The sequence below is a fragment of the Catharus ustulatus genome, chromosome 25 (assembly GCF_009819885.2).
Source record: "Catharus ustulatus isolate bCatUst1 chromosome 25, bCatUst1.pri.v2, whole genome shotgun sequence".
Taxonomy (NCBI): domain Eukaryota; kingdom Metazoa; phylum Chordata; class Aves; order Passeriformes; family Turdidae; genus Catharus; species Catharus ustulatus.
In genome coordinates, this window is record NC_046245.1 from 1,573,808 (window position 1) to 1,590,004 (window position 16,197).

The following is a 16,197-nucleotide window of genomic DNA, read 5'->3' on the forward strand; positions in this document are numbered from 1 at the left end:
TCAGAGCTGGCAGCAGGACGGAAAAGCACACATGTGCTTTATGATGGGAAGTGGTTGATATTTGCAGGTATGATTAATACCGAAGTAAACACTGATGTAAACCATTAACTCAGGCCTGACCTATGTCCTTTGTGCTTCCCTCCCACAGGCAGAGCTTGAAAAAACCCCTCATCCCCAGCACTGCTGCCTCCAGCAGCCCTGCACCCACAGCCAGGGGCTTCCCCTCAGCACCAGGGACACACAGCATCTCTTGGGGTCCCTGGCTGCCACCAGCCCTGGGGACAACCCTGCCTGACCCCACCACGACCTCCCAGCCCAGGGACAGCTCTGGATTCCCCACACCTACATCCCAGAACTGCTTTTATTCTTGGACGTGTCCAGCCATTCCTTGAGCGTTTCAGCTGGAAGTGATTTTGGGGAGAGGCCCAGCCCTGAAGCCCTGCCAGAAGAAGCCCCACAACACTCACAGCTTCCCGGCAGCTCCTGGACTTGAGCTCTGCCCAAAAATGAAATTTCTCAGGGCTCAGCCCATGGGCAGGACAGAGCAGAGGCTGTTTCCCCCCCCAGCACAGGGATCCTGCCTGCAGCCCTTCAACACAGACCTCAGTGCAGCACAAAGAAACACATGGACACGTAAAGAAAGGGAAAAACCAGCCTGGAACACAAAGCTGCCCCTCCTGAAGTGGCCCTGGCAGCAGGATGGCCTCGGGATGTTTCCTCCACCAGTGCCAAGCCTGGGGAGGGTTTCACTTACGCACCCCAAAGCTGCTGGTGACGACAGCGCCGTTCTGCATCATCCTGTCCTTCCTCAGCTGTTTATTTAACACAGTTTCACCCCTGCCACGGGCTTTGTCAACACCAGGGCACAGCAAACACCTCGCTGAGATAAGCCCAGGATGTGCAGCCCAGCTCCAGAGCAGAGCATCCTCCAGCTCCTGGACCCACCTTGGCAGTGCCAGAGGGGCTGGAATCACAGCAGGCACTGTGCCCACACCAGCCTGAGGCTGCCAGAGAGCTGGGAGCAGGAAAAGGCCAGGCCAGGAACAGCTCAGGGGTTTCATAACAGGGTTCTGTGCAGGTGCTCAGTGAAGCAGGGGCCACCAACAGCCTTCTTCCTCCTCCTCTTCCTCCTCCTCCACCTCCTCCTGCTCCCCTCACATGGCACAGCAGACACAAACCTCTGTCAGCACCATGCCCAGGGCAGGGACAGCAGCAGCAGTGTCAGCAGAGGGATGGCAATGAAGGGACAAGAGGGGATTGCACCCCCTGGATGATCCAGAGCTGATCAGGCAAACATCCCCCACCAACCTCTGCCAGCTCCCCAAACACTCCCCAAACACTCCAGGCTGTCCCTGCCCCACAGGCTGCTCTCCTCACCCCTCTCCCATCACACTGAGGTTGGACAAGCCCAGCAGGACCTGCAGAGGAGCAGCTGGAAACCCCCGTGTGCCATGAACCCACAGGGGTGCAGAGCCAAGCAACACCCCAGGCTCGAGACCCAGCCCTACCCAAGGCTGTGCACTTCCACTCTACCCACAGCAGCACTTTAGGGGAAACCCTGGGCTCTGAGAGCCTCCTGCCAGCCCAGGAGCCCAGCAGGGCACCCCTCCTCCAGCAGCCACCCCGAGACTCCTTCAGCCGGCAGGAAAACACAGTTGTGTTTCTATTTTAGAAAAAAGCCCTTCTCTGCATCCTGCTGGCACCACATTAAAGCTCTCAGGACACCGTGGCTATTCTCAGCTCCCTGCAGGCTTCTGGCAGCCCCAGGAGCCTCCAGAGCACCTGTTGGCAGCAGCAGCAGCCGTGCAGCCCCAGAGCTGGGGAGGGTTGGGACAAAGCCTGGACCAGCAGAGTCCCAGCCAGCACCATCACCTCCAAACCTCAACAAATGTGCAAAAATTTTGCAAATGTGCAAAATGTGAAGTGCCTGGGTGCACAAGCTTTTTAAAAATATCAGAGGGGAAATTTCACCCTTGTTGGTGTTAAAAGGAACCCTAAAGATCCTCTCATCCCAACACCTTGCACCAGAGCAGGCTGCTCAGAGCCCCAGAGGTTTTGTGCCCTTGTATCTTTTCAATTCACACAAAAACGTGTGGGAAACACACAGCAAAGAGCCACTGATGCTGCCATGGATGCTCAGAACCCCAGTGCTTGACAGTGTTTACCAGCAGGTTGCTTGATTTCCTCCCAAATCCCACAGGCAGCAAAGTGCTCTGGGCTCATTTTGCCCGAGATTAAAACGGAGATGGGCTAAAAGGATAAACGCACGGATATTTAAACAAACTAACAGAAAAAATCTCCTCCTGCAGCTACTGCTGCTCCCTTGGCAAACAGCCTGGTCTCCTTGGGCATTCCCATATCCAGCTTTTAAAAAGAAACCTCTGCCCCTCAGCCAGCCCCATCGCAGGGCAGCGCTCCCCAGCACCCCTGGCATGGGGTGAGCAGGGGGCAGCTGCTCCCTCCGGGTCAGCTGGGGGCTCCTGGGCCCTGCTGTGTAGGAATTTAAGCTTTTTTCAATCCCACTCATTCACGAGCAGAGCTCAGGGCTGGGGGAAGCCAAGGAGCAGACAGGGCAGCCTTTGTGTGGCTGTGCCGCCCACCGCAGCCCCCGCGTGCCCCCAGGAGCCCTGCAGGGCTGGAACAGCCTGGACAGGCACCTCAGGGCAGCAGAACCTCCTTTCCTGACACCCAGGGAGAAATGAAGCCTCCAAGAACCCACCACAGCTGCACTGCCCCAGCTCTCACACAGGGAAAGGATTTTTCCTGCTGGAGGGGTTGGATCCCAGGTGGGGACAAGATCCTGATGTCCAGGGATGGTCAGCAGCCACTAAAACCCTGGGAGCATCAGCACCATGCCCCAGTGTCCTGCAGGGACATCTGCCTGGTGGTTCAGGGCAATCTTGGAGGAGAAGGAAACATGAAAGGAATGTTTTGGTTAAAGCCAGACCTGCTAAGGACACTGCCAGGGCCTGGCAAAGCTGAGCTAAGGGGGCTCACTGAGCTTCCCAAAGCCTCTCCCTGCTCCCATCCCACAGGGCCAGGGCTGTGCCTGCCCTGCAGCCTTCCAGGGGAGGCCCAGAAATGGGAATATCCCCCAAAACACTGCACTGAGGCACACAGACATCACCTTCCACAGCCCCCCCGACTGTGGCAGAGCCAGGAGCCTCAGACCTGTTCCACAGCTCCCAGGAAAAGCAGTTCTGGCTCTCACCCAGCACCCAAAGATCATGATTTAACCCATCCAGAACCTCCCCAGCATCACCCAGCACCCAGAGATCACATTTTAACCCATCCAGAGCCTACCCAGCATCACCCAGAACCCAAAGATCCCATTTTAACCCATCCAGAACCTCCCCAGCATCACCCAGCACCCAAAGATCACATTTTAACCCATCCAGAACCTCCCCAGCATCACCCAGCACCCAAAGATCACATTTTAACCCATCCAGAACCTCCCCAGCATCACCCAAAGATCACATTTTAACCCATCCAGAACCTCCCCAGCATCACCCAGCACCAAGAGATCACATTTTAACCCATCCAGAACCTCCCCAGCATCACCCAGAGATCACATTTTAACCCATCCAGAACCTCCTCAGCATCACCCAAAGATCCCATTTTAACCCATCCAGAACCTCCCCAGCATCACCCAGCACCCAGAGATCACATTTTAACCCACCCTCAGCATTTTCCTCACCAGTTTTCAGCAGCCCAGCATTTGCACCCTAAGGGCACACAGGGCTGGCTGGCTCCTCCAGCAGCACCAGGACCAGACTGGCACCACCAGGACACTTCCAAAAACTCCCAAACCCCCCTGGAGCACTTCCCTGCTGAATCCCAGCACCCAGAGAACATCTCATGTCCTGGCAGAGTTGTTCTTTACAGCAACTCTTCCTCACAGCAAAGACTGGGAGTATGAACCTGGGGGTGGGATGAGCAGGGTGGGAGGGATGGAGAGGAGATGTCACACCAGGAGCAGGGTCATTCCTTGTGGGGACAAATCAAAGGGTGTCCCAAGCTCCTGGGCCAGCAGGGGAAGATGTTTCTCTCCAGGAGCCTGGGCAGGAGCCCTGCAGCACCTCCAGGCTCCCCAAAACAGCCCTGTCCCTGTGCCGGCACTGCTCTGCCCGAGGCACGGGAGGCACCCAGCTGAAAATGCCACATTCACAGCTCTGATCACTTCCAGGAGATAACCTGAGTTTAAACTTCCTGGCGAGCCCTTCCCAGCAGCAGCAGCAGCAGCAGCAGCAGAGCCTCTTGCACAATCATTGCCTGCCCGGGGCTCTTCTTCCTCAGCAAATCTGCCCAGCACGAGGGGCAGCAGGCTGGGAAATGGCACAGCAGGAGGAGGAGGAGGAGAGGAGAAAAGGAGAAGAAGAGGAGAAGAAGAAGAGGAGAAGAAGAAGAGGAGAAGAAGAAGAGGAGAAGAGGAGGAGAAGAGGAGAAGAAGAGGAGAAGAAGAGGAGAAGAAGAGAAGAAGAAGAGAAGAAGAGGAGAAGAAAAGGAGAAGAAAAGAAGAAGAGAAGAGGAGAAGAAAAGGAGGAGAAGAGAAGGAGAAGAGAAGGAGAAGAGAAGGAGAAGAGAAGGAGAAGAGAAGGAGAAGAGAAGGAGAAGAGAAGGAGAAGAGAAGGAGAAGAGAAGGAGAAGAGAAGGAGAAGAGAAGGAGAAGAGAAGGAGAAGAGAAGGAGAAGAGAAGGAGAAGAGAAGGAGAGTCTCACCAGAGCCCCGAGGGGACCAGGCAGGCAGGAGGAGGCTGGCAGAGGTGACAGTGGCTCCTTCAGCCTGGCTCTGGGAGTCCCACTGAGTCCCAGGGCCGTGGTGACAGCTCAGTGACACCTCAGTGACAGCTCAGTGGCCCCTGCCCATTCACTGACACAAGTGGGAATAGAACAAGTTGAAGCTGGAGATGCCATAACTCTCACTGCTGCTGGAATTCCAAACCAGACACCTCCCCTGCTCTTTATTTCATTTACTGCTTTTGTCAGGCCAAGCTGAGGATAACACACAGACTTTTGGGGTTGTTTAAACTTGATTGCAGCTCCTTTTGCCCCAGCCCAGTGTTGACACCCGGGATTCCAGCTGCATTCCCAAACTCCGGAGCTGCCTGCACCTGCAGAGCTGCTGCTGGAAATGGAGCTGGAAATGGAGCTGGGACTGGAAATGGAGCTGGAAATGGAGCTGGAAATGGAGCTGGGACTGGAGCTGGGACTGGAGCTGGAAATGGAAATGGAGCTGGAAATGGAGCTGGAAATGGAACTGGAGCTGGAAATGGAGCTGGAACTGGAGCTGGAACTGGGATTGGAGCTGGAAACGGAAATGGAGCTGGAAATGGAAATGGAACTGGGACTGGAACTGGGACTGGAGCTGGAAATGGAGCTGGAAATGGAAATGGAGCTGGAAATGGAAATGGAGCTGGAAATGGAAATGGAGCTGGAAATGGAGCTGGAAATGGAGCTGGAACTGGAAATGGAGCTGGAAATGGAGCTGAGACTGGAACTGGAAATGGAGCTGGAACTGGAAATGGAGCTGGAAATGGAGCTGGAAATGGAAATGGAGCTGGAAATGGAAATGGAGCTGGAAATGGAGCTGAGACTGGAACTGGAAATGAAGCTGGAACTGGAAATGGAGCTGGAACTGGAAATGGAGCTGGAACTGGAGCTGGAACTGGGATTGGAGCTGGAACTGGAGCTGGAACTGGAGCTGCAGCCTGGCTGCCAAATCCCCACAGCAGCCCCAGCCTGTGCTGCAGCCACATCTCCCTGAAAACACAGGCAGGACAGGCAGGGAGCCTTTGGAGCTCAGTGCTCACAGCAGGGCTGGGATGAGGGAGCACAGGGCAGGGAGAGCTCTGAGGATGCTCCAAATCCAGGAGCTGCTGCAGCCCCTGGGAAAGGGACAGCACAGAGCCCCATCCTGCTGTGACACAGCTTAACCTGACTCAGAGTGAGGCACAAACCTGCCTGAGCCTCATCTGGGGCCAGCAGAGCTGGAAAGGCTGAGCTCAAAGCACCTGCAGCAAGGGCACAAAGCAGCAAAGTGAATTATGGTGACAAAGGACACGAATCCATCCCTCCCCTGATCCCCAACTACAGGCCAAGCCGGGTGAGGACACCAAGAGCAGAGCAGCAAAGCCCCAGCCTGGCTGGGCGCCCCAGGAACATTCAGATCTGGGTTTGTATTTTGGACTTTAGCTCTGGTTTAGGCTACAGCCGGGCACAGCACCACGTGCAGCCCTGACGCCAAAGGCCTGAATAATCTCATTACATATGACAGCAAAGGCTGTGCCAGCTGCACCACTCCTGAGCCACAGGGCTGCCCTTGGCACAGCACAGCACTCAGGGAAAGCCTTCATCCCCCAGAAGATGCCACCATCCTCCCCAGCAGCACCAGAGTGAAGATGGAGCCACAGGGGAGCTCCCAGAGTGCTCAGAGCAGACCCTGTGTCCCCCTGTGTCCCAGTGCCACTTTCCATGTGACATTTTTGAGGCTCTCAGCATCTCCAGCAGAAGTTTTTGTTTCGGGTCATCCCAGGTCCAGCAGCACTCAGGGACTCTGTCCCCTCCCCAGGCCACAAAGGAGCAGCAGTTAATGCAGCCATTCAAGCTGCCAGCTGCTGCAATCCCCACCTCAAATTGGTAGGATCTTAAAAGGCTGAAATCTTTGAAATGACTCAGCCACGGGGCACAAAGGAAGGACGGTTTAAAAGGCTGTTAAAGCTCTCTGCATTCAGAGCTGCCCTTGTGTGCCCTGCTCCAACCCTCCAAGCCATCCATAGGAGCTGGCCACAGAGCTGAGAGTCCTCCCAAAATGAGCCCAAAATGAGCCCAAAGTGAGCCCACAGTGAGCCTCAGGCAGCTCACAGAGCTGAAGGGAGAAGGCTTTTTCAGAGAGCAAGAGAATCACGGAATGGTTTGGTTGGAAGGGACATCGAGGGTCATCTCCTCACCCTGGGCAGGGACACCTTCCACCAGAGCAGGCTGGATTTGTCATCCTGCAGCAATGAAACGGGACCCACTTTCTGTGGGATCCAGACTGTGAAATCCAACACTGCACAGCCCCACCATGCTGGCTCAGTGTGACTGCCCGGGCTCCAAACTGGATTTTGGGGAGTGCTCCCAAGCTGTGTTCCCTGCCAGCCTCTGGAGCTGGTGGAGGGATTGCCCAGGTCCTGCTTCAAACTTTCCCTCCTCCAAAACCAGCCTGCAAGATCAGCCAGGTCCTGAAGACCACAAAGGGCAGAGGAGCTGAGCAGCCTGGGGTGGGCATGGGGCTACCTGGGATGAGCCAGAGCTCTGGAACTGAACTGGGGTGGGCACTGGGCTACCTGGGATATCTGGCACAAGCCAGGATCCTGGAGCTGGCCTGGGGTGGGCACTGGGCTACCTGGGATGAGCCAGAGCCCTGGAGCTGAACTGGGGTGGGCATGGGGCTACCTGGGACAAGCCAGGACCCTGGAGCTGGCCTGGAGCTGGCCTGAGGCTGCCTGGGACACCTGGCACAAACCAGAGCCCTGGAGCTGGCCTGGGGTGGGCATGGGGCTACCTGGGACACCTGGGACAAGCCAGGACCCTGGAGCTGAACTGGGGTAGGCATGGGGCTACCTGGGACACCTGGCACAAGGCAGAACCCTGGAACTGGCCTGGGGTGACCATGGGGCTACCTGGGATGAGCCAGAGCTCTGGAGCTGAACTGGGGTGGGCATGGGGCTACCTGGGACACCTGGCACAAGCCAGGACCCTGGCACTGGTCTGAGGCTACCTGGCACACCCGGCACAAGCCAGGTCCCTGGCACTGGCCCGGGCTGGGCTCTGGGAGCCACCCTGGCCCCGCAGGCAGCCCCGGCGCGGCGCAGGGGAGGCAGCAGGGGAGGCAGCACGTTATTCTTGGAAACCAGGAGGTGAGGTCATGCTGCCTGAATGCTGCAACTTGAGGCCAGTTGTGCTTGGAGAGGAGCCTGAGCTCGGCAGCAGGGCCGTCTGCAGGTCGGGAGGCCGCCTGTGCTCCGAGCAGGAGGGAAGGCTCCGAGCAGGGAGGAGGGATCTCCCCTCCCAGCCTCCCAGCACACAGCAATAGCACAGCAAAAGGATGGCTTTGAAAAGGGCAAAGCCTCGGTGTGGGAACCCACCAGGAACTCTGAGAAGATGGAAGATGATAAAGCTGGGGTGATGCTGCTCCTGTGCCACAGGATCAGCCAATGGGCACTTCCAGCCTGGCCACTCCTCTGGGTGCCTCTCATGTACCTGCACCACCACCCTGCAACCCAGCAAGGGCTCCTCCATCCCACCAGAGACCACAGCACATCCCAGAGCTGGGGGGGAGAGAGAATTCCATCCCACCTGATACCAGAGCACATCCCAGAGCTGGGGAGAGAATTCCACCCCACCAGATACCAGAGCATATCCCAGAGCTGGCTGGGAAGAGAGAAGTCACCACCTTGATCCTTCAGGCTCTCTCAGCAGGAACCTTCCAGGGGTTTTCATCTCCTGTGCCCATCCATCATGCTCCAAACATGCCAGACCTGGCTCTCAGGCTGCACAGCTCCAGTTGTTATTTCCACATCGCTCAGGCTGGTTACAAAGCCCAGCCCCTGCTCTGCATCACTCACAGAGCCATCACAGCCCCATGAACCCTGTATTGGGGCTTTCCTGGTGGAGGTGATGCCCTAACCCTGCCAAAGGCCAGCAGGGCTCAGTGGCAATGACAAATTCATCGTTTTACCTGCTGGCATTTGGCTGCTCAATCACACATGCAGGGCTGGGCTTCCACCCTGCGTGCCACAGGCAGCTCAGCTCCTCAGCCTCTGACGTTCAGTAAATCACTGCATCTCAGTTCCCCGCCTCTGAAAACATGGGAGATGTCTTTTGCAAGAGCCAGGGCTGATGGCATTAGATTATTATTGAGAGGAAGAGCCCCGCCACTTCCTGAGCACGTACCAAAGAGAAAACCCCTGCTCCAGGGCCTTATCAGCCCATCACAGCCCCAGCTCTGGCTGCTCAGAACATGTGAAGTGTTTAAAAGAGATTATGGCAAATCCTAAATCCTTTAAACAAACTCAAACCCCAAGTCAGTAGGACTCCTTTGGTCAATGAGATAATAAACCACTGCTTTGGAAAAGTCCCAGTGATGTCACTGCAGTTTCCACAGCTTTTCAACCACAGCCTGCACAGAAGGCCACGGCGAAGACATTTGTGATTATATAAAATACAGGGCAGAGCTAATAAAAAAAACATCTCTGCACTGAGAGAGGGACAGCAGAACAGCAGACACAGCAAGCTGTTTCCCAGGAGCACGAGCCCAGGATCTCCATTTACTGCCTCACTTTGGGGATGTTTTTGTAGATGGATTTTTGGAGGGACACAGGGGGATCTCAAGGGAAGCTGCAGACACAGGGGGCTTTGGCCACACTAATTCCCTCACCCAGAGAGCTGCTCAGCTCTGAGCTGCGAGCTGCCTGCCCTAATTCCACAACAGGCACCTTCCCAGAACAGCAAACCACAAGCAGCATCCTCCTTCCTCCTCCTCCATCAGGGGAACCATCACTCACAGATTATCAGATGAGACTGGGAGTGTTTCACAAACACCACAGCACCAAGGATGCTCCAGAAACAGGGGCAAACCCACGAGCACCTGCAGGGCCCTGAGCTCCTCCAGCCCTTCCAAACCTCTCCAGCCCAGGTGAGGATCTCATGCTTTGAAGCTGAAGTCAGCAGCAAGGTTTGTTCATTGATTTTGCTCCACAAAATGCTCCAACACACACAACAGAGGAAAACTCATCACCTGCAATACCAGTCCCCACTCTCCTGCCTGCCTTAGCTGCCATTTCCTTGTGGAATTAAGGCAGCCAGCCCAAAGATTAGTCTTGAAAGTGGAATTTGCAGCGGGCAACGAGCCCTTGCTGCCAGCCCCACCAGTGCAGCCTGACCACAGCCACCCCTGCCAAGCCAGGCCAGCAGTGACCTACATAGAGCAGCCTCCACAAAACTGCAAGCCTAATTTTGCCTAATAATAAATCACACCAAGGTACAAGGAAGAATGAACCAGGAGTTTCAGCTCCATTCAGCAGCTCTCCCTGGGATTGCTGCTCCCACCCTGCAGATCATCGTGCTCCACACAGGGTCAGCTCACACCAGGTAATTCAGGGATGTCACACTTCAGGTGCCAAAAAATACAATAAAATCAGGGGTGGGACACAGAGAGATGAACAAGAATCTGTAAGAAAAGTAGAGGAGTCTCTTGTTTTCACCCAGGTACCACACAGCAAGCAGAACAACCATCCATTAACTCACACACAGCATGGTTCTGTTTAATGATGTGTCTCTGCCGTGGACTACTGCTCTGGAAGGAGAAGAAAATTGGCCTTAATGTTTTCACTGCTGCTAGAACACTGTCCCCAAGCTGGAGCACTGAAAAGTTCTCTTCAGCAAAGTGACTCTCAGCAAAACCATCTCTTGATTTGGGAGAAAGAGCTTTAACAACACAACAGAGCCTCGTGACCCAAGAGGAAGCACAACACGACCAGAAGAAACCAATCATGTCAGGGAGAGACACAAGTGTGTCTCATCCTCCTGTGAAGGATTGCATTGTTAGACAAGATTTTGGAACAGCAGACCTAAAGAATGACACTCCAAATGGAAAGGTTCACTGCACAACCAAAGCAGGCAGCAGACAGATTTCAGCTGTGGCTCCTGGCCATGGGCCATCAGGATTCTTTTAAGCATCATCTGAAATATGACAACTCGATGCAATCACTTCTGTGGATCCTGCTTTAGGTCATCTTTCCACTCTGATGCAGCCCATGAGTAATTTGGACCCAAATACCTCTCCACAGGTCTCTAGCAGAGACGTCAGCCCGGCTGCGACCCGAGCAGGGAATGAAGTCAGAACACATCATGTCTAGGGCAGCCACCCACACCGAGTTTGGGCTCTGCAGCTCAGCCCAAACATCCCAACGGGCTAAGCCAAGGCTGCAGCTCACACTCAGGAGCTGCAGCTCACACTCAGGAGGGCAGGACGAGCACCCAGAGCCCAAACTGCCGGCGTAGCCGTTTGGAAGGTGCTGGAGGGAATCACTTACAGTAGCAGCTGTGCTGCTCTTTGAGAAGCCAGGGACACGTCCAACCACTCAGCTGAACCCGTCCCTCCCCGCCAGGGATGCCAGGAGAGGCCAGGACAGGGGACAGGCAAGACAATCCCTTTTCCTAAAAGAGATTCAGTGTCGAATGTACCTCACCCTGCAAGAGCCACTCTGTGCCACCCTCTCACACTCCTGGAGGTTCTCAGCAAGCCAAGGCACTCTGTGACATGTGACACAAACCCTGAGCCTCTCAGGGTGACAGCTCCAGTCCCGTGCCCCAAGCAGAGCAGAGGAAGCCCCGGGCTCGGCCTCCTGCATCCTTCCCCTTTCAGGGCTGCGAGAGGGAAGTGCTGGGATCTATCTGTGCCTTAAATATGTGACTCAACTTCAGAGGCGAGGAGGAGCCCGTCTGTCAAAACAGAAGAGGATTTCGCTAATTTTCAACCCCAAGAGATGACAACACAATGTCACCCCGGAGTAGAACGCAGGGCCCCTCACGAGCAGTGTCTTTGGTGTTTCTGAAGGAAAAATTTAATTTTTAATACCTGACTGACCCCCCTTCCTGAACCACAGAGCTTCAGCACCGTACCCTGCCCATCCCAACACCTCTGCAGCACAACTTGTACCCCCACAGCCTCACACTGCTTCCCTCACTCAGGTTAGGAACCCCAGACACCAACTCTAAACACAAAAGAAGTGGGGTGACGGGTTCAGGTGGGAGTTACAGGTTTAGCTGAGGGTTATGGCTTTAGGTGGGGTGTTCTCAGCCTCCCCAGTTCTCAGGGTAACGCCAAGGATTGGAACAGCTCATGTGTGGGCGCAAATTGCACGGATGCTGGAGAACACGGCGCTCCCACCGAGCAGCCAGTCCTGCTCCCGTGTCAGGAATCCATTCAAACTTCCCCAGCCCCGCTGGCAGGGACACACGCTCCCCTGTCTGCTCAAAAACCTCCTCTGGAAACGAGGAGAGCATCACCTAGAGCGGGCTCAAACGCACCTCGCTGTTATCCACGCCTGGCAAAAAGAAACAAGTTAGGGACAAGGGGTAACATCGTAACGCTGGGATTTTGGTGGGAAGAGTGGGGACCGCAGCGCTCGGTGCCACAGCCGGGAGGGGACACGGAACGGGGACAGCCAGCAGCTGCCGGGGCTCACAGCACAGAGGGACCCCCACGATCCGACCCCCACACCGGGGGATGCAGCCCCAGCATCCCAAGATGCGCATCCCCCGGGGGGATCCCAGCCAGACCACCCTCCTCTCCTCTCCTGACCCCCCACCCAACCTCACCCTACCAAGATGTCATTTCGCTTCGTTTCCCACCACAAAGCTGGAAAGGCGCGCCTCGCCGCTCATAATGGGGGGAAAAAACCGATATTAAAGCGCGGCCGGAGGGGCGGGCGGGCAGCTCATTGTCCGGCCGGGATTGTCCGGTCCCGATGGCCCCGGGACCCCCTTCCTTCCCCCGCAGAGCCCCCTCCATCCGTGCCCGCAGCGCCGCCGCCGCTCCCGCCCCTCCCGGCCGAGCGCTCCCCGCGTCCCCCCGCTCCCGGCGCGGGGTCCCCGCGCACCTTGAGCGCGAACTTCTCGCCGCTCTTCTTACTGAAGATCTCCAAAACTTTCCCGTTGATGCCGAGCCCCAGCACTTGCGTGGTGACCTTGTAGTCGTCCGTGATGGCATTCTTCCGGATCTGCAGGCCGCCCTTCCCCGGGAACGGCGCGGGCCCGTGCGGGGGAGCGGCGGGCGGCGGCGGCGGCGGCGGCTGCGGCGGCGGAGGGCTGGGGAAGCCGGCGGGCGGCGGCGGAGCCCCGGAGAGCATGGCGGGCACCGGGAGGGCTCGGGAAGGACTCGGGGAAGGCTCCGGGCAGAGCTCAGGGAGGGAGGGAAGGCGGCGGAGCCCCGCGGGCCGTGCGGGATGGGCCGGGGGTGCGGGGGGTGAAGCAGCAGCGCCGCCGCCGCCGCCCCCCGCCGGTGCGCCCCGGCCCCGACAAGAGCGATGGATCCGGTGCGGCGGCGGCTCCTCCTTCTCCTCCTCCTCCTCCTCCTCCTCCTCCTCCTCTCGCCGGGCCGGCTCTGATGTCAGCGCCCCGGCCGCCGGGGGAGGGACGGGGCGGAGCGGCCCCGGGGCTGAGCCTGCGCCCGCCGGACCGGCCCCGCCGCTGCCCGAGGGGCGATGATCCCCCGGGGGTACCGGAGAGCCCCGAGGGGGATGATCCCCGGAGAGCCCCGAGGGGGGGATGATCCCCCGGGTACCGGAGAGCCCCGAGGGGGATGATCCCCGGAGAGCCCCGAGGGGCGATGATCCCCCCGGGGGTACCGGAGAGCCCCGAGGGGCGATGATCCCCCCGGGGTACCGGAGAGCCGAGATGGGATAATCCCCCGGGGGTACCAGAGAACCCCGAGGGGGATGATCCCCCGGGAGTACCGGAGAGCCAAGGTGGGATGATCCCCCCGGGTACCGGAGAGCCAAGGTGGGATGATCCCCCCGGGGTACCAGAGAGCCCCGACCCTGCCACCGCCGGTGTCCCCGGGATGGCAACAGGTCGCGGTGACCCTCCGGTGACAATAGGAAGGGCTGCTAGCCGGAGTGACACAAGGGAGAACGGGCTGGGTTTCAAAGAGAGAAGGTTTCAGTGGGATTTTGAGAGGAAAATTCTTCCCTGTGATCGTAGGGAGGCCCCGGCACAGGTTGCCCAGAGATGCTGTGGATGCTCCATCCCTGGAAGTGTCCAAGCCAGGTTGAAGCAGCCTGGGAAAGTGGAAGGTGTCCGTGCCCATGGCAGGGTGGAATGAGATGATCTTCAAGGTCTCCTCAACACAAACCATTCTGTGATTGTTGGATTCACCCAGCAGCAGTGTCCCAGCCACGCTGGCATCTCCTCCCTGTCCCGAGAACATCCCGAGGTGACAAAGGGCTGCTCTGGGGCTGCTGGTGCCCAACACCTCACCCAGCACCGCTCCATCCACAGGGGATGTCACCCACACCACAGCACAGAGAGCAGCAGGGATGCCAAAAAGGGTAAAGCCTGTCCTGATGATAGCAAATAACTCCTGTGTCCATGTTCATTCCTGAATCCAACAAAGATGAGGCTCAAGGAGAAGGGATCCATGCTGAGGTGCAACCTGCCCTTGAGCTGCCTGACATCCAGCAAAATTCCTTCTGCTAGAGCGCCACGGAAAATCAAGATATTTAATTTATGGATATAAAAGGCACCCTGATAATCCCTGTTTTCTAAGTAAAGAACATGTGTTTTTTGACACCCATCCCTCTTCCCCAGCTGTCCCACAAAAGGCAGGGAGTGTGTCCTGGGGGAGGGATGAAGGAACATCACGGCACACGGGACCTAACACCACGTCCTCCTCAAGCAGCTGACACCACAAGAAAGAAGAATCCAGGTCCTAAAAAGGGACAGGGCAGTGAAGGGCAGGACAGAGAAGGGCACACTGTGGCCTCTGCAAGGCCACCCTGGAGCAGGAGGCACCTCTGCCACCTCAGCACCTCCTGAGATCAATAAAATCCTCTTAGGTTTTTTATTCAAAGCAATAAAACCGCTGCCGGTTTTGCAGAGGCAGTTCTCACCCCCAGGCTGATCGATAGCTGGGTGAAGCAGCGGATCCAGCTAATCAAAGCACGTCATTAGCAGCAAGAGACTGAACGTCTGTCAGGAGGTGGCAGTGACAGTCACCAGATGGGAGAGTGAGTAAACCTACACCAGGCGCTGGCAGCTTTATAAATAAAACTCTTGTCGAGCTCCCCGTGCCTCTCACCGAGTCCTGAGTTTCCCTGAGAAACCTGGAGAGCAGCAGAGGCTTTCTCCCACTCCTGCCTAAGCGTGGGCTGCAAGATTTCCCTCTTGGAAAAGGGATTCATTCTGGGCCCTGCAGCATCTCCCACAATTTCATCCTGCACCCTTCACCCCGGCCAACAAGGGGTGGGAGTTAAACCCAACAGACCCCACAGCACAGATCAAAGCTGCTTCAAAGCTGCTGCTCTGTGGGGTTTTCCCAGCTCTGGCGTCCTTGGGCTCGTCTCAGCACGTCTGGGGGAAGGAGCCTTTCAAGCCAAGTTTTTCTCCACAGAGGAATCCGGTCAAAGGAAAACGATTGACCCATTTCGTGGCTCCGTTTCCTTTAGTTTCATTCATATTTGCTTTGTAACCCGACCCTTCAGCTATTTCAAAGATAAACACCCGTGCAGAGGAGGCTCAGATGGGGAGCCCGGGGTCCTGGGTTTCCCATGGAATCCTCCCCTGGTCTCTGGCCCGAGGTGAGGTTCTGCTGGCTCCTCCATCCCAGAATTGGGCTCCTGGGTTTCCCATGGAATCCTCCCCGGTCTCTGGCCCGAGCTGAGGGCTGTGCTGGCTCCTCCATCCCAGAATTGGGCTCCTGGGTTTCCTATGGAACCCTCCCCGGTCTCTGGCCCGAGGTGAGGGCTGTCCTGGCTCCTCCATCCCAGAATTGGGCTCCTGGGTTTCCCATGGAATCTCCCTGGTCTCTGGTCCGGGATGAGGGCTGTGCTGGCTCCTCCATCCCAGAATTGGGGTCCTGGGTTTCCCATGGAATCCTCCCCGGTCTCTGGCCCGAGGTGAGGTTCTGCTGGCTCCTCCATCCCAGAATTGGGGTCCTGGGTTTCCCATGGAATCCTCCCCGGTCTCTGGCCCGAGGTGAGGGCTGTGCTGGCTCCTCCATCCCAGAATTGGGGTCCTGGGTTTCCCATGGAATCCTCCCCTGGTCTCTGGCCCGAGGTGAGGGCTGTGCTGGCTCCTCCATCCCAGAATTGGGGTCCTGGGTTTCCCATGGAATCTCCCCGGTCTCTGGCCCGAGGTGAGGGCTGTGCTGGCTCCTCCATCCCAGCCTGGCCCTGGGGCTGGGACAGCCGAGCCCCTCTTCCCTCTGCCCTCAGGCTTGGGAAACCACATCAGTTAATCACACAATCCTGGAATGGTTGTAGGAGACTTTAAAGCTCACCCAGTGCCACCCCTGCCATGGCAGGGACACCTCCCGCTGTCCCAGGTGTCCAGCCTGGCCCTGGACACTGCCAGGGATGGGGCAGCCACGGCTGCTCTGTGCCACAGCCTCCCCATCCTCACAGGGAAGGATTTCTTCCTGATGTCCAATCTAAAA

At 57.1% G+C, this 16,197-nt stretch overlaps 1 protein-coding gene across 1 annotated transcript in view; it reads right to left on the reverse strand.

Moving 5' to 3' along the window:
* Positions 1 to 13,003, reverse strand: part of MAPKAPK2 (MAPK activated protein kinase 2) — a 30,898-nt gene extending 17,895 nt beyond the window's left edge. Inside the window, exon 1 of the mRNA XM_033080380.1 lies at positions 12,644 to 13,003. Within this exon, the coding sequence (XP_032936271.1) occupies positions 12,644 to 12,892 (249 nt within the window). The 5' untranslated portion in view covers positions 12,893 to 13,003. The remainder of the gene's footprint in view (positions 1 to 12,643) is intronic.
* Positions 13,004 to 16,197: the final 3,194 nt, after the last annotated feature.